This window comes from Etheostoma cragini, chromosome 3 (genome assembly GCF_013103735.1).
Source record: "Etheostoma cragini isolate CJK2018 chromosome 3, CSU_Ecrag_1.0, whole genome shotgun sequence".
Classification (NCBI taxonomy): domain Eukaryota; kingdom Metazoa; phylum Chordata; class Actinopteri; order Perciformes; family Percidae; genus Etheostoma; species Etheostoma cragini.
This window is the reverse complement of record NC_048409.1, coordinates 5,231,162-5,250,475: the sequence shown is the minus strand read 5'-3', so window position 1 is coordinate 5,250,475 and position 19,314 is coordinate 5,231,162. Positions and strand designations below refer to the sequence as shown.

At 40.2% G+C, this 19,314-nt stretch overlaps 1 protein-coding gene across 1 annotated transcript in view; it reads left to right on the top strand.

The window, feature by feature from the left end:
• Window positions 1-19,314, top strand: part of b3glcta (beta 3-glucosyltransferase a) — a 69,456-nt gene that overhangs the window by 489 nt on the left and 49,653 nt on the right. Inside the window, exon 2 of the mRNA XM_034867278.1 lies at window positions 10,865-10,908. Within this exon, the coding sequence (XP_034723169.1) occupies window positions 10,865-10,908 (44 nt within the window). The remainder of the gene's footprint in view (window positions 1-10,864; window positions 10,909-19,314) is intronic.

Sequence of the window (19,314 nt, the reverse complement as noted above, 5' to 3'; positions counted from 1 at the left end):
GGAGCCATGATTTTCCTCAACTTCCTGAGGAGTTGGAAGGCGATTTGCACGTAGCTACTGGTTCCCATGTGGGTTTATGCAAACCCCCGACTGTAAGTTTACAGTAGAGTTAACCACAGGGAAAGGGTTGAAAGTCCTCTCCTTTGGAATCACGGCATTTCTGATGAAATGTGTTCCCAATCGCGACATTCGGCGTCACTTCTTCCTGACACATCGACGCTGCACTAGTCTAGTGGGAATCCACCCCGAGGATGAACCTCGTCTGTCCATAGCTACTGTAAGCTTTACCAAGTCAGATTTCTCTCCGTCAGTCTCGATGTGCACCAGAAATTTAGCAACAAAAGTAGAAGAGCAAAGGACATACATGTATTCTCTTTGTTGTCAGAAGAGGGATCATATAGTGCTGCTCATGAGTATAGGAACCCCTGCTTAAGTTGGCTAAAGAGAGGAATAAAAATTAATATACTTAATTAAAAATTGAGGAAAAATCCAACCTTTAACGGCACCAATTTCTTTGTGAATGAATAATGTGTAAATACTGGGGGCATGAGTATACACGACCCTATGTTACATTTCCATAGAAGCAGGCAGATCTATATTTTTAAAGGTAAGTTATTTCATGGATCAGAATATGCATCCTGATGAAGTTCCCTTGGCCTTTGGAATTAAAATACCCCCCCCCCCCCCCTACCCCCCACACACATCATCACATACCCTTCGCCATACCTAGCGATTGATTGGCATGGGGCACTTTCCATAAGATCATCTCTCAGTGCAAACCAAACCAGCTATTAGTCTAACTGAAATAAAGCCATGTCAATCTCTAGGTATGGTGAAGGGTATGTGATGTGTGGGGTGGGGTGCAGGGGGGATGCATGGTATCTTGGATCTGTGAAATAATTGTCCTTTTAAAAATAAAAATATGCCTGCTTCTGTGGGAATTTGACATGGGGGTGTGTATACTTATGCCCCCTGTATTTTTAGGCAGAACCTTTATTTATTTATTTATTTACATTACCTTGTTCATTCACAAAGAAAATTGGTGTACTTAAAGGTTGGATTTTTCCTCATTTTTGAATTAAGGCATTCCAAAAGATAAAAAAAAAAAAAATACATTTGCTGCTGGAAAATGTAAAATTGTAGATAAATTAAATTTGGACTCACCTTTCATGAAGTTGATTGCCATAGCCTTTTCAATGCCTTACATGTCAAATATTTTGGGTGAATTTCATTTCACTGGAATACGCACTTCAGGGCATTGCATGCAGAAATGTCTTTCACCATTTAGAATAGACATCTTTACATACAGTCTGTCCTGCACATGCAGAATCTATTCAGTGCCCTGTCTATTGGGTGACATGATGTGTGGCTGCAGCTGTGGAGAGAATTACAGTGAGTGACCAATATTGCTTTGGCCCTGTGTTCCATGTGGCTGTCCTCCCAAGCAGAATGAGATACATGCTGAGCGCTGGAGACTCTGCCTGCCTACTATAGTGAACTGAGAATGAAAATGATCTCTGGACAACATACGCCTGGGTATAAAAAACACAGGAAACAAAGTGAACAGATTACAGCCTAATAGAGTATCTATATGAATCTTGAACAGATTTGTTATTAATTGGATGAGACCTAGGTTAACCAGTTTTTAACCCACACCTCTTTCAGTGTCCTCTGCTTATTTTACACCTGATCGTGCTTGTGTCAAAAAAAAGAAATTGGTCTCTTTATTTTCCAGAATTATCATTTTACAGTTCTCTGGATTTGCACGAGAAGTTTTCACATATCATTTGGATCATCTTTTGCTCTTAATTCCTGGTTCCTGGTAAAGAAATCACACAAATCTGTGCTTTAATTTAATATGTGAGATGTTGCATTTTTAGTTTTCCTGAAGATATTTGCACATTGTGGATAAGTCCAAAATACAGTTCAGTATGGGAAGCCAGAAACGCTGGTGCAATCCACCGGTACCCTGTACACGAGCGAAGGCTGCTTCTGTGTTTGTCAGCTTGTTTAGTTTGACATCAGTGTCTAACAAGAATGCCTGTCTGCTTCACCTGAATGTATTTATTCATGTATCGAGGTCTGGAGAGCGTCCAGTTTGGTGACATTAGGGTGCCATCTCTGCTGTTTTTCAATGATGTCGTTGATGAGGCTTCAACAGACTGTTGTTTCTGATGTGCACTGGTGCACTGGAGCGGTGATGCAGACGGGAGGAGAAAGTTAGGGGGGGTAACAGCACTCTTTCTGAGTCCTCATGGGCAGCATTTCAATTGTGGCACTTGTGGAAGCTCAACAAAGTATACATGTGATTGTTAATACAGGTATACTACAATGATGTATGATATCTTGGGTGGATAGAGTACTGTACACACATCGTGGATTACGTATTTAAAGCTTCTTTTAATTTTATTATGCAAGTGTGGGGAAATTGGTGTATTTCTGCTGCCTAGAAATGTTCCTTGCACCTGTTGGTTCTAAATGGATCACTTAAGTTAAACATGAATGGTTGGTTGTAGTGATATATATATTTTAATCGTCCGGCCGATATATCAGACCGATATATCCCTTTTTACGTGTGTCGGCATCGGCGGATACGCGGCTGCTGCGTTTGCCGATAGTTTTTTCCGCCTCATTACTTACAGACAGGCTACCACAGGCAGCTCTGTGTTGCTGGAGACGCTGCCATTCACGTGCGGACCATGCTTAAATTACAAATGAAGCATTTAATTTCAATGGCTACTTTGTTATTGTTTTCTTAAATCAAATGGGTTGACAAAGGACATTTTGTGATGACCTGATTATATCTCTCTTATAATATGTTAGCAAGCAACACATCATCAAGGCTGTGTTGTAGACGTTGATGAAAGCCTTTCACCCTTGCAGCTAACCATATGCAGTGCAGCCATCTATATGATGCACATTGCACACATAATTTGGGTGATATGAATGTTAGATGATTGCAGAAGTGATACCGATCTGTAGGGTTTACATTTTTATGATGTTAATTGAGGGACCAAAGCAATATTGGCTCAAGAAAATCGGCAGCCTGTATTGGTCATCAGTCAAAAATCAGCATCTGCACTAACAAAAATCTGTATCGGTCGATCCATAGTTTGTTGGTCGATGACATTTTCATCACATACCAACAAGCAACATTTCTAAGGTTATTACTGCTTTGTCATCGTGATTTAAGGTTGGACATCTGGAGAGTCCCAGATTGCCATTTGATCTCTCTCTGTCCCAGATCCTAAGACACCTTGATTCAAGTGTTGTGGGGTTTCACTCCAAAGTGCCAATAAGGACTGTAAGATTGATGTGGCTTATGATGGTAAGGAGAGAGCTCAGCCACAGAGAAAAGCTCTCCAAAAACTGAGCGCCAGCTGTTTTCACAGGTTCCGGGTAGGGATTGAAGGACTGAGATCACAGACACGAGCAGCCGCGTTGGGTTTTCTCTGCAGGCTGGACTGGCTCTCACTGTGGGTGAGACCTGTGACGATGTCTGTGATTCAAGACGGCTTCAGGGTCCAGCTTCTGCTGTGGCTCCCACACACTAAAAGGAGCCAGCTGAAGAGTATCAGGCACCTGGTAAAGATGCTGTCCACGAGGCCAAGTTATTTCAGCTTCAAGATGTGCTGGAAAGATTACTCTTAACTTAACTGGTTTGGGTGTGCTCAAGCATCCCACAGGAAGAACTGCAAGTCCCCCTTTGTGCACTTGCCTTTGCAACCCTGTCCTGGACATTTTTGCTCCACTATTAGCAGGACTGCTATCTGGAGATGGATTTATATGCATATGTTGCTTCAATGTGATCAAGTATTTTGATTTTCAGGTGTTTTATTGCCTGGATCGGCCCAGCCCCACTTTATCCTTAGTCTCGCATTGCCAGACCCTCCTCTAGAGTGCTGTGCTAGTCCACACAGCATTCTGGGATGGGAGAAAAACGTGCTCTTTTGTTCTTTGGTTTATTGGCATTTCTTTAAACCATTCACAATCGCCTTGGGCACCACTAAGCGCCACATGGAGCAAAAGTTTCTCCGCAAAATATCCTCGGGGAGAAACTTGTTTTGGTGGAACGTGTTTGTTTAAAGGTGCCCTGCCACACACAACCATTTTTGCTTGCATTGTTTGAAATATTTATATATACCACAAAGTAATCAACTATGTGTGGCAGGGCACCTTTTTTAAGGTTTTTAAGTTGTTTTTTTTGTTTTGCAACCAATACCTCAGATTGGACAGATAGTATAGCTAGTTGTCTGGATTTACCTTGCAGAGATCTGAGGAACAGTAACCCATAGTCCTCAGAAATCCACCAGAGGTCAGAACGCCAACACAAAGGAAGAGGAGGGTAATGGACATTCAGCTTAAATAAGGGTCATCTGGCTGAATTTTTTTGGCTGAATCTTTCTTTTTTTTTAAATTAAACAGCACCTTTTCAAAACACCCAAGGATGTTGAATATTAAGCATCCTAAAAAAAAAAGATAGTATCAAGAGAGAGCCCCATTTGGAAGCAGTAACTGGAGTTGTCAGTATGGGTTCTAGATGGCTGCGGGCAGTGCTTGAGTGGAAATAAAGTTTGGATTTAATATGACAGAATGCCAGATGAAGCCTGTGCTTCCTGCATGCTTAACATACAAATCAGATGCATTGCTACAATCATATGTGCAGTGCAAACTGTGTGCCATCTGTGCCAGTTCTTTCAGGAGTTACTTTTATTGTTTGCTGTCACTGCAAAGTGGTTATCCATGAAATAATTTAGATATCTATCCATCTATCAATCTATCTATCTATAGTTTGAATGTTCTGAGTGATGAGGAAAGGTGCTTCATTGCTTCCTTTGTTACCTCCTTTAGCATAGGACACACTGAACCATCCTTTACCAAAGGAAAGGAGATAATGCCATCCCACAAGTCCAAATCAGATGGTGGTTTTCATTTTAGGGCAACAAGGCCCTTTTATGACCAACTCAGGAAGACTGATCCGTCCGACTGCCTTTTCTGCCGACGGTCAGCCGCCTGGTCGGCGTGTCAGGGGCTTATGGTTCACAGTAATAAGTAATTTTCACCCTTTCTACTAGGGCTGCACAATTAATTGAACTTTAATCACGAGCACGATTTAGACTTCCCACGATCAAGTGGGAATAACGCCAATCCACCGCTCCATAAACCAGTGTGCTCATGAGCCGGTCAGTTGTTCTCTGCACCGCGCAGCTTAGTTTCAAGATGTAGACAGTCACAGAGGACAGAGTAACGGGAGGAAAACTCAACAGATAGCCGTCGGTTATACGTCGGTCTCAAGGTTTACCAGTTTACCGGTAAACGCAACATTTTGTCCCGTCTGTTTTTCAGACAACAGCAGTGACCAGTGCTAGTCTGTGCTAGTAGCTTCTGTTAGCTGTTAGCTCCTCTAGGACGCACCGGTGCTAATGTCCTCGCATCCGCTGCAATGCTGTTTATATTGATATGCTTTAATTTTGCGTTACATGACCCATTTTGTCTGTAAAGCAGTGCTTGTGTTTGATCTCTCCTCTGCTCTCTCTGGTCTTACTCTCCGTGCAGCCCGGCCACACAGCGCCGGTCCACACTTCTGGCATTTGTCTACAGTTTAAATTTTTTATTAACACAGCTGTGTATTGTTAAATATGAGGGGCAAACCTGTATTTGTACCAGTGTTTCCGCGGGTAACTGCTATCGCAGCGGCCACGGCGAAGAACCCGGAAGAAGTTATGGAATGCAACTAACTTCAGTTGGTAGAGTAACAGCGTGTGAGACGGAGCTGCTGGACCTGGGCGAGAGATGTGACCCATGGCCAGAATATCACAGTTCATTAAAATGCAGCGCAGTGACGATACAGACATTTAGTACATTTTGCAGAACACCCTTCATACAAGAAACAGCCTACAGCTCAGTGCTTTATGATAACAGAATGACATGCTGTGAGTGCTTCACATGAAACAACATAATTATCTCAGAATAAGAAGACGAAAAAATGATGAAGTCATATTTTCCACCGGGTTGTCCATGTTTATTATTCCAGATGCTGCTTTCAAACTGCTTTCACATCCATATTATGCTACATTTCTCTTATGTTGAAGTTGTATGTTGTATAGACACACAGCTGCAACACATGTAAATGAAAATTATCTGAAATAAATAGCCTAGGATATATTTTAAAAAAATGTATCTCTGTGAAAGCTCCTTCACTTGTTTTCAACTATAACTGATTAAAAGAGCTAGGGAGAGAGGGGGAGTGCGATGTATGCTACTCACAAAGTGACGGCTGACTCATTATGAATGGGTCCAGCAGGCTCCGTCTCACGTTCTATTACTCTATGAACTGAAGTTGGTTGCATTCAATAACTTCTTCTGTGTTTTTTTATCATTTCTTTTTTTGACTCAAATGTGACGATTTTTTTTGACCCAGCAACAAAGGATTCCATTCACTATGCAAAGATAAACTTAACTAGCTAAACTGACGGACTAAGACAATGCATGCACTAAGACAAAAATGTGTTTGCCCACCTATCATATAAATCTTGGGGAGACGGTGAATAAACCCTATTTTAAATTTTTGACTTTTTGACCGCAGACATGGTTTTGTTTGATGCAACAAAAATTGAGGGTCTACAGGTCTGCATGAGTTTAAAGTGTTTCTTATGAGCTGTGTGAGTCCACCCCGTGAATGCACAGAGACGAGAATAAAAGTGAGAGGGGTCATAACAGAAAGAATTGGAGTACTTGATAAGTTTTGGGATCAATCCCAGTCTGGGCTGTCACACTATCAGGGGCACAAACCATATCGCCTGACAAAAGCATCCATATAGAACGATTCTGCAAAACCCCAGAATAGGTTAAATGACAATGTCTAGTTTCATCTAATGCCAACGTTTGAAAAGTTCTCACTTTATGCAATGTCTAGGCATGGTAAGAAAAGTCAATAGACATGGTTGAAATATACTTTCTGCCTCACTATACAGAAGGCAAACTTCTTCCTGCATTGGCAATAACATTGTCATCAGAATCCCAGAATCATCCTGCATAGACGTAAGTAGGTATGCTGGGCTGAAGGCACTATCTCCACACACACGGTCAATCAGCTGACGGATAAACCTAACCTTGGTAGGCAGCACTCATGCTGTGTAGAATGTGGACTGCAAAAGAAACTCTGCAGCCATCAAATGTGCATGAATAAAGCAAGATGAAAACGGTGTTAAATTTTAACACCTTAATGGCAGAAACAGGGCGACATGAAAATCCCATTTGAGTCTACTCTGTCACCCCCAGTAGAAGTCCAATATTTACTCATCTTTTTATCTCTGATTTGATTTGCCAACTGCAGAGGGAAGAAAAGGCTCCTTGGCTTGCTAAATGTTTGACGATCCTCACCAGCCACTCCACGCCATGTTTCTTGGCCATGCAGATAGCGTTCCTTTACAAACTCCAGTGCTGCGAGCGACTGTCTATGTTTTCGGAAGGGGTTGATTCAAGCCGAGTTCAGGTTTCATTAGCTGTCTGCTAGGGGACTAGTGCGGCTGTGTTCTTCACTATTCAACCTCTTTGGAAGCCTTTTGTTGTCTCACTTTGCTTTGAACACTCACACATGGACAGGGTAATTATCAAAGCCCTTTTAAAAGCTGACACTGACTGTCAATTACCATTCATGTTAATAGAATACACCTGCCTCTGTTAATGTGATGAGTAACTTCAAAGTACTTTCATGTGTTGTCTCCATTTTATTTCCACTTCCGCTGTACCCATTAAATCCTGGATGATGTGGAAAGCTCAGTTAGGCACAAACCGACTGTCAAGCAAGCAAATCACTGCTTAAATACTAATATGAATCCATCAACATTTCTACATAGTTCCGTAGAAGCAATTGGCAACTGGCAGAACTTTTCACACTGAACAATGAGAGATTGTAGTCCTGTTAAATAGGCCATGTACCCACTGTGCATAGCCTATTTTCTTTGTACACCTATTCCAACCTGATTACCTCCCCATGGTTACGAGCACAGTGTTTCCTTGCTAATTGCATTGGACATCTTCTTTAGGTACAAAGACAATGTTAATTGAAAAGCTTGTTGAAAAGCTTTCAGCAAAACCATTTATATCTTTCAGCAGGTAAAATGATTTGCAGTTTCCAAAACGAAATCATGCTTGTTCGCCTTGGTTGCACAATTGAAAACACGGTTGGAAACAACAGACTTGATTATGCAGGCTGAGCAGGCGATGAGATGGAGGTGCTCCCATCAGCACTACTGACATTATGTTGGGAGTTACTTCCCCTCTCCCTTTCTGTGTCTCTACTTCTCCCTCTCTGGGGTGAGCCATGAAAAGATGGGAAGTCTGTTGCAGAATGTAATGGGAACATATATCCTGTAGGAAGCTTTGTGTGATGCCAAATGTCAACGTAATCTACTTGCTCTACGGAGCTCGTGATTTGCTGAATCAGATTTTGTGTTGCATTAGAAATTTGATAATAATGTGTTATAAGTCTGACTTTGGTTAGTTTTTTTTGTTTTGTTACTGATATAAAAGGAGGGAGTGTAATGCAAACGTGTGCTGCATTCATGTGGTGTCAGAATTATCTGAACAATTAAGTTAGGCCTGCTTGCTAATATTAGCTTTGGAACCCTCTTCCTGTAAGTATTTTCAATCAGCTGACACTGTTCCTGCTTTTTACAGCTCTGTTGTAGCCTGACCAGCCAGACCCACATCTAGATGTTGGGTCTGGGAACTCGCCATAGGCAGGGCTCAATCCGAGGGGCGGGATAAACGGTTGTCTTTCACATTCCCTCTGCACGCAATAGGATAGCGCTACAATCAACTAGAGCAACACTGGTTGCTCTAGTTTAATCTTTTTTTTTTAAAGATTTAATCTTTGCCGTATCTAGTCGGCAAAACTCTAAACACATCTGCCTTTTTTTTTTTTTTTTAGAATGACTTCCGTGCTAAGTCTTCCAGAGTTGTGGAATCGGGTATGGCTGCAGCCTGGAGACCTCCTGTCTCATGCCTCCCGCCTCATGTCTTTCTGGCTATGCGGAACCATCGCAACCCGCAACTCTGCCGTCCTTATGTTAAGCCCGCCCACTGACTCTATACACGATGTGATTGGCCTGACCAGAATTTGTTTTTTCCGGCTCACTGACCCTGGCTGCAAATTACATTTGCTGCCGCTAGGGTGCATCTAGATTTCTGGGCTAGCTCTGTTGTGCAATTCTAAGTCTGTTTCAATTGTTTCACTTTTTCTACCATTTTGTATATTTATTTTATACCTTGTGCTATATTTATGACAGTTTTCATGGAAAACATGTTTTTCTTGTGGTTTGAAAAATACGATGCAAAAAAAATATCATGCAATAATCATTATATTATTACTTATTGTTTTGTATTATATTACACATTTAGATTATATTGTGTGTACACTACTTTTAAAGATTATTTTTTGGGGCATTTTAGGCTTTTATTTCCACAAACCTGGGTGGTATGTGACCTTGACCAACTGCCACTTTGCGCGTTTGAAAGCCATGATGTCTTTCTCTCATGGGTGGGCCAAATTCTCTTGGCGGGCAAAGCAGAGAAAGGGGAGGTAACCTTGACCCTTATGAACTCATTAGGGGCAAGATTCCAGATTGGCCCATCTGAGCCTTTGAGAATTTTCTCAAAGGCAGAGCAGGATACCAAGGACTCAGTTTACACCAATCGCTATCTCTAGCCACTGGGGTACCATAGGCAGGCTCGGGGAACTCATATTAATGTTAAAAAAACACATAAAGGGACATTTTCATGCCGAATGACGATTCTGTGTACATATTTCTTTGAAAATCAGTTAATACCTTAGCTGTAATCATTACCTTTCAATGTGGGTATTTTCCTGTTATTTTAAAGGCATGTTGTATGTCTCCCATTTTGCAATAAACATGCAGAAATAATATTTCGTTGGCTTGGTTGGCAAATTGTAAAACCTGGTTTGCATCCATTGTTGTTTTTTGGTGCTTTCATGACTAAAATAATTAGGTTCATTATGCTGTTCATTTGTTCTGAATTGGTGGCTTTACTCCAGGCTTTACACACTGAAGGGTTTTGAAGTTATATCAGCTCTTTAAATAATTTAAGAACAGGATTTCCTTGCAATCTGACCAAATGACTGCATTACTGATTGGGTCAGATGTATGTGTACCATCTTATATATTGGACGTTTTGTTTGTATGTTGGATATAATGCTACAGCAGGAATTTCAACTTAATAATTTTTTATAAAACATTGCTGCTCTATAGGTTTTAATCAACAAGTTGCCTTCTAATGGCTGCTGCAAAACGTCAAGGGGAAATGTCTCTTCTCGGTTCTATTACCTAATTAAAGTCTTATTTAAAGCTTAGTGGTGTTGATTGGTGGCAGAATAATTTGATGTATACCTAGCACATGAGCATAGCTGTATGAATTTGTTCTTGGAGAAAACCGCTGTTTTTGACGTATTGATTTGAAATCCTGGGAATCTTTCTGAGGAGAATTTCTCACCTCAGAATCGATGGCAATGTAATTGGATAGAATCTCTCTGGGCTCTAATTACAAACTTGAAATAGATGAATGGTACTGTCAGAGATCCTACATAACAAAGGAGATGAGGTCTGAGGGATAATTGTTTTATCATATTTTATTAAATTAATTATTGTAAATCTTTTTTCAAATATAATAACCCAAAGCGCGTTGTTTTGTTTATCCCTGCCTGTGTACGGTAGCTTATAGATAGATAGATAGATAGATAGATAGATAAAAATAGGAGACAGATTAAGGTTCAGTTTAAAAGGAGTCACTGCTTTGTAACATGTCTAAAATAACATAATTTTTCCCTGTTCTATTTTTACAGTTCTTATCAACTTTTCTGCTGGCAGCTCAGGAAAAGGTTCACAGGTAAGAAACAATCACATTACTTATGTCACGATACGATATTATTGAGATTATAAACATTGCAATTTGTAAGCTTTTTTCCAACGTCAAATTTTTCCCAATTTCAAATTATGTCCCCAAAAGTCAATTTTATGCCAATTTTATGGAGATAGTGTAGGCGGGGCAAGGTGGAGCCTGGGGGTTCAGCTTGAACGACTCCCACGCTTTGTTTGTTGTGATGCCATGATGTCTCTCTCTTTCTCGTGAGCGGGCCAAATTCTCGAGGTGGGCAAAGCCGAGAAAGGGGAGGTAACCTTGCCCCCTATGACCTCATAAGGAGCAAGATCGGCTCACCTGAGCTTTTATTTTCTCAAAGGCAGAGCAGGATACCCAGGTCGGTTTACCCCTATCACCATTTCTAGCTACTAGGGGACCATAGGGCGGCTGGGGGAACGCATATTAATGTTGGATAAACCTCATAAAGTGATTTGTTTTTATGCCATGGGACCTTTCAAAGCCTTAATTACCTGAACAGCTGAAATTAATAACCATGTTTTTTGTTTGTTTTTAAACAAATTGATTATTGTCCTCCACATCAGAAGATTAATTTGCTCGCCCATACAAATCTATTCGCTGTATCCTCCGGTATGACATGATTTTCTTGCTGTTGCATTTTCCGAGTCTGCAGTTGCTGCTCGATAAATAATTAACATGTTCTGTTGCTCTACTTCTCATCGGTGTGAGAATATGTTGACAGTAAGTCTCCCGGCAGAGGTGCTTAGCATCACAAAAATGGGAAATTACTGTCCTGGTTTTTACTTATGTCAGCCGCTTCTTTCCCTGCAGAGGAAGTTTCACCCGTTTGCTTTGTCACTTTTTCATTTTTCTCATATTCTTGTAAATGGTGTTAGGCAGTAAATGTCATTAGCTAAACCACCTGAAACAATTTATTTTCTGTGAAGATTGCTTGTGAGACGCACACAATGATTTTGGCTCAAGTCCTTTTGTCTTTCCCTAAAATATATGTGCCACATTACCAGTGTGCCTTTTGAGAAAGGATACTGTCTCACACAATCTCAAATTGTTTTTTTCTTTCCTATAAAAGAACGATTAGGGACAGCTGCCTGTCGGAGTGATAAAGCAAAGATTAAAATGACATTCATTCATTCAAGAGAAAAAACCCATTAAAGGAATGAAAAAGAGCAACAGTCTTTTGCAACAGTGGAAATCAGTAATAAAAGTCTGAGTCTAAAATGTCTATAGACATTATAAAATCGTTGTGAAGTTCATTTTTGTCTAAACTCTTACATGAAAAGCATCCGAAAACCCTATTTTTTTGGTCCACTCCTCCCTTCTTTACCCTGATATGTGGCTGCTTTGTTTTGTAGAGCTTGTGGGGGGTGTTGCCTAGTTACCACGGGAACACAGCAGTAGTTCGTCTCCTTCACTCTTCCCCACATGCCCCATGTCTCTTAATGCATTCACAGGCATTTCCATTTTTTAATATTATTATTTTTAGAGGCGTTTCCCAGCCAGAGATTAGGGCCAAAGTGGGTTTTACACCTTGTATCAGACATGTGTACTCTGTAATATTTGTTGTGTGTTTTCTTTCACCAAGCCCTCCTGTAGAGTGGAAACCAGGCTGTGGCCCCGTTTCAGATCTCGCAAGCCGAACAACAACATTAACAAATTAGAGAGAAATACAATTTTGTAGGCCATGAAAGCGCTCCAGTTTAGCCATGGAAAGTCATGGCCGGGCAGTCATTTGCATACTTATAAATGAACAGATTCTAAAATTAACACACTTGATTTATTTTTTAAAAAGTAAAATAGTTGCTGAATAAAGCTATTCAGTATTGCTCTTTGCACAGAGGACTGTTGCCTTCACAAAAAAGTCCCAGTCTATGTGGGGCCTTGTCGGTGGAGCTTAAAACCGATTTGTTACAACAAATCAGCAAATATTGTTTACATACAACTCAATGAAATCCTATCCAAGATCCAGATCAACCATTAATTATTTTTTGTGTTTAGGACCAATCTCAAAAAAATATGTCTATCCAACTACCGATAAATGGGCGGGCCGATATTATCGGCCCATATTAGGCATTTGCTGATCTATCGGTATCTGCATTTATAATAGCGAATAAAATAAAAAAAATTAAAAAAGATTCTGATAAATGAATATTTATGAAATAAAAACGGACGGTCAACCATGTTATGAGCGTTGGCGTTGCATAATGTGTCCACCAGAGGGCGCTGTACAATTTCATTTTTTGTGATTGTGTTTTTGTACAAAGGACTTTAAGTTTCATATCTAAAGTTTGTATTTAAACATTTTTCTTATCAGAACTTTAGTATATGTTGATGTTCCTCTGTTCTGTTGTGACATTCAAACAAACTTATCATATTTTAGTGAGAACTCATAATTAACTACAAATAACTAACGTTAGGGAAATCTGTTTTGTTACGCATTTCTGGATTTTCTTTTTGATTTTTTTTTTTTAATGTAAATCGGCATATCGGATTTTTAAATAACCAATCCGTTTGGCATAAAAATCCTTTATTTGTCAGGCTCTATCCTCCACGGTAACAAAGATATTTTTCTCAAGTGTCTTAAAAAAATATCAAAAATGTCTGAGGTTTGGTTCTTAGGAACTTGAGTGGCCAACAGCCATAAAGTACCTCAGCTGTTCTACACATCCAACTTGATATTTCTTTCAACTTTGCCGAGTTGTTTAGAAGGGGTTGTTTAGTGGGGTGTGTGTGTGTGGTGTGGTGTGTGGGTGTGTAATGGGTAAAATTGATGTTTTCGGTGTGATTCTGCAACCCACGGCTTATTGTTTGCTCTCTAACGGTGGAGGAAAAGATGATCATCTGTCTTGGTGTGCAGGCAGGATTTGAAAGGTTACAAGCTTTGCTTTTTATCAATAGCATTGCTACAAAAGGCTTATGATATGTAAAGCAGGACACATGGTTGCAGCAGTAAACATTAAAGTGTAATATTCAGTGGTTGTCTCACCGTGGCTTGCATACAGAACATGTTTTAGAATCCTCTTCCCCCTCCTCCTTTAAAAACAGCCTGCAGCTTCTGATGACTGGCATCAGTATGAACCTAGGATGACTTGGAGAAGTTGACGGAGGCAAGCACAGGTACCGTGGCGTAATTATCTGCCGCTTCAGGGCTTCAAGCCTACACAACAAGTCTACTATTAGTTTGCTAATGTGTGCAGAAATTATCTCATGCACTCAGAGGACTCCAAACAGTGAGAGGATGACACTGAGAAATTATTTACGCACTTCCTGCTGAGGGTCCTGCAATGCCAATGAAAAACTTCAACTTGTTAATTTTCCTGTCACCTTTCCACCATTCGGGTCGTCCCAAGATGCAGGACACTTTTAAAAAAAAAATGCAGCGCCACAACAGGAAGCTCTATTCGTAAAGGGGCAACTTTGCCTTCAGGCAATGTCCCTAGATGTGGGGAAAATGCAACAACCAGTGATACGACGCACATAAGAACATAAGCAGTTCAGCAGAAGTAATTTAAAGTGCTGATCTGTGTGAGTCATTGAGTTATTTTATATTTGTTTTCCAGGCTAAATGGTAGCTTGACAAAGGTCCATAATGCAAACATGTTTTTTGGTTTATCTTAAGGTTTTGCAGGAGGTGACAGGAACAGCACATGTATTTCAATTCCAAATTATGCCAGAATAATGCTAGTGTAAACTTGTAATCCACATAAGGGATTGTGTTCATGTATTTTCCACCCTTTGTTTTTGAGCAGAGATCTTCAGCACTGTATAGATTGCACTGATTTGTAAGTGCTTTTCAGTTGTTGGCTTAATGACCAGTTTTGAAAGAAAATAGCTGCTGCCTTCCTTCATGACACACTCCATTAAAGTCATGATGTCTAATTGGAGAATACTGTCTTCTCTGTTTGCACGTTGGCATGCTTTCTGTCAATCATCATTTTGCAAAGATTTGTTTTCAAGCTTTCATCTGTGCTGCCTAAATAGCTGTCACAATATGCATAAGAGCTTTTCTTATTCTCCAGCATCTCATTACCTTGAGCAGTTGTTGGGCAGAAAATCAAGCTCAAGAAGTGAAATGTGAGTGATGTCAGAATCACTGCCTCAACTCCTCTGCAGTGACCTTATCTCGGCAGAAAAAAACAATCTTTTTCTGGGGTTGCAAATCTACATGAATGTTAGCAGTGTGCACCTGGAGGTTCCACTCAAACTGGACAAAAACTACTTATCAGCGGTACTCACTCTCCAGCATCCATCATCATTATCATTTCTGGAGCCATATTATTTGGAAAAGGCTAGAGTTGCAAAAGTCTGGGAAAATTCAATATTCAAGCTACAGTATATGCCACATGGTAACAGCTGGCTAGCAAAAACTAGCAGGTATTAACAAGTTATGAACTGTGTACTTTGCTCTGTTCCTTCTGAAGCAGTGCACAGTTAACATTCAAATAAATGGCATACCTTCAACGAAAATGCTAGAGGTGTCATGAGATCTCGTGATATTAAAACCGGGTGATATTACTCGTCGAGGTGAAGTTATCTCTTAATATCAGTACAGTCCCTTTTGGCATTCAAAACAGATATTAATATAATTAAAAGGTTGTAGTGTTGGCTGAGTGTGTCCGTCTGTTCAGCCAATGACAGAACGCTTGTTGCTTTTATGAAAGATTCAATGTATCAAAGAAGGTTGTCAACGTAGATGGGTCATCAGAAAGGTTTTGCGCCAAATATGTGCAAAACTAGGAGACGCCCACTTAAAGGAAAACACAGGAAAAGTTATTTACAGAGCAGATACAGTATGTATGTTGTATCAGCAAAGACAAATTTCATCTAAATTAGTATTCCAACTGAAATGATGAGTTGTTTTTCTGTTTGTGAGGCCCAAACCCCCCTTGATTTAAAAAAAAAAAAGAGAGAGGTTTTGGAAACCACTTTTTTATAAATTGTGCCAACTATTTTAATTTACTTTGAGTGTTTGCTTTTGCAAACAGTTCAGATAAACCAAAATACTGAGATATAGTCCAGATAACTGAAGCATTAAAGCTGGAGTAATGTTTTTCATTTGTAACCCAACTTTATTTCTTTATTGTAAAGAAGAGTTTTATTTTTATCATTTAAAATCCGACGAAAAATATCTATCAGCCATCTTATGTGGAGGCCAGGGAGCATACTGTGAAACCAAATTACTTCCACAGCAGGGCTTGAAAGTAACTGTCGCCCCGTTGTCCCAGGCAACCAGATTTGGACGACTATCAACAATTTTGTGTGGTTTGGTCGCCTCTGTTTTTTTTTTTTCCGGTGCTTAGCAAAACATACTGAATCCCTCTGCGTACAGTCTTCTAACTAACTGAGAGTGTCCCTGATGAACTGTGTGAGAGTTTCTAAAATGGATGAAACGTATACATTACAGACCACTACTTACCACTAACCTATCAACTTTATAGAAGAACACACAAAGAGGGGTATTGATACTGACACAAGTAGACCTGAATTAAAGAGAAGGAGAAACTTTTAAAGATACAGAAATAATACCACACACTCTAAATAACATACAGTTCCATTGTTGTCCAGGCAACTACACCATATAGAGTGATGTGGCTGATGAACTAGAGAAGGCAGCTCAAACATGAGCATAGACAATCAGGATGCTGGGGCGCCTGGGTAGCCCACCTGGTAGAGTGCGCCCCCATTTACAGAGGTTTTCTCCTCAACGCTGTGGCCGTGGGTTCGACTCCGACCTGCAGCCCTTTGCTGTATTTAATTCCCCTCCTCTCTCCCCTTTCATGTCTTCAGCTGTTCTAATAAATAAAGGCCTCAAATGCCCAAACATAATCTTAAAAAGAATTAAAGAAAAATCAGCATTCAGGAAAACGACTATATTCTTGACCGCAAAGAGCCTTTTATTCCAAATGGGGCTTGTGTCTGCAGATCAAAAACCTCTGTGACCGATTTGAGCTTTAGATAAAACCCTGCATACAGGAGTTAAATATCCTGCCGATTGTAATTTATCCTGCTGATTACATTACCTTGCAAATGTGAAATTTAAATCCAGCAACATTAGTCTCTCTCACTTTTATATGCCTGATTTTTTTCCAAGTATCCATTGTAGTCTGGTATACAAAGAGAGGGGTCAGAAAAGAAGGGCGTCTTTAAGGAAAAAATGTGCCATTTGAAGTTGTTTGCAAGATTCATTCAATTACATCACACTGAAATGTAAGTTGTAGCCCCTTCACGCCACACAAACCTAGAACACATACACAAACCTTTAACTCATAGATGTAAAATAATTTAGATGGGTAATAGTGGTCTATGTTTACGTCCACTGTATAGAGCGTAGAGATACACGCGGATCGCCACTTGGCTTAAAAAAGTTGGCGTGTTGACTTCTAAAAGTTACATAACAGTTTACCTTTTCCCCTCCTAATTTCCAATTGAAGTCAACAGAATGCAGAAAAAGAAAGAAGAAGAAAAATCTGGCAAGAGTTGCCTGCTGATGTTCAACGCAGCAGACAGTCCAAGTCTTTAAGTCATCGCACATTAAGAGCTTTAGCTTGCTACTATTGAATAACATTTTAATCTGTCAGTTTGTTTGGCACCCTGTCATGGAGGAGCAATACAAAAGACATTTTAATTCTTTAACCGCTCAATAGATCTGAAAGCCTCCTCAAAATCAAGCTGGCAATTTGCATTTTACCAACAAATCATTTCATTCCTCAGTTGATGTAAATATGGAGGGGGACACATGAATAATGCTGTCCTTAGGTACGCCAGGTGCTTTCTAGACAGCCTGCTTCTGCAAACATCACACATTTTCCTCACATGCCAAGTATCAGACAATCCTGCAACCTTGAATCATGCCTTCCATCAGTGAACAGAAAGCTAATGGGACCTGACAGGTCACTGACATCAGTGGAGCGCTTGTGCCCTAGGGATTGAGAGATGTAGCAGGGGGCAGGAGCTCTGCCGTGTGTGTGTGTGTGTGTGTGTGTGTGTGTGTGTGTGTGTGTGTGTGTGTGTGTGTGTGTGTGTGTGTGTGTGTGTAAAGAGCATTCAAATCAAAGGCAGGGCTGAAATGGTTGGCTTTGTGGGTGTCCTTTATTACATAACTATCCCATTAAGTAGGTTGTGCATTGCTCTCAAGGAGTTTACCCACGTGCACCTCAGCCGAGAAAACCTTAGCCGCTGTGCTGCCGTAGTTCTGAGGTTAAACCACACGAGGCACAATCTTTCTGTCAGTCTGCAACGATGCTGAGGGGCCACTGAACAAAAGTGCTCAAGGCATGTTGAAACTTACCCGTTTAGATAGCCAGTGTAGACTCATAGCAATTCCTTTTTAACACCTATGGGTGTCTGATTCCCGCTGCAAATGGCTGACAGCCGGCTGTCAGATGGGATTAAAGAGTGCGTTACCTGCGTGTAGGAGCATAGAAGGCCAAAAAGAGCCAGGTTCTGCGAGCTGACAATAATTTGTCTCTCAATAATGGCAAATGATGTTCAACCTGATCTGAGTTCACTCTTCCGCAGAATATTGGATCATTTACACAGTGAACGATTTGTAGCCCTGGTGTCGCTTAAACTGCAGGGTTTTTTGTGTGGTCAAGGAGATCGATTTAAAAAAGAAAAGTATTTTGTTAAAGGGCCGATAAGTACATTTTTGGAACATTCATCTTGTTGTTACCAGGTTGTTAACATTGTTATCATAGATTGTGTCTATAATATTTGTGTGTAAACACCAAGGATAATGATAGAAACTTGTCCAGGACTTTTTAATTAACCACACAAAGTATTTTATAAATATAAGGTGTGTGTGTGTGTGTGTGTGTGTGTGTGTGTGTGTGTGTGTTTTGCCTGGGTTTTACTTCTATTGATTAAGCTGAATGAAGATAATTTGACATCATTCCATGATATTTCAATCTCTATCTTCTGAAAATGATCACTTGTAAATGCAAAGGGTCCATGGTAAAAAATAAAATGTAGGAAAGCAAAAATAAGTATAAATACTGTCAGACAAGATTTTACAATTTTGTAAAGTTATCCCAGCAACAATTTATCCTCCACAGTGATCGCTACGTGATCAGTAATGAGTAACAAAGACTGTGCACTTGCATGTAACTGACTGACCAAAGCAATGCCCCTGGATCATGTGGAAAAGCTGAGCCAGCTTCAACTATTGCCAGATGAGCCTGTGGCAGCTGCATTAGGAGACAGCCTGTGCCAAAAATAGTGCTCAAATTGAAATGAATGAGAAAGCTGTCTTTTTTTTGAGGACTAAACACAGCCTTTATATTACAACAGCTCATTACGAAATAACTTACACAACATTACATATTGATGTATAACAGAGTCGGGTTATCTACAGTTCGGTCAGATTTGGAGATTTCTCATTAAGCCTCATTTAAAACC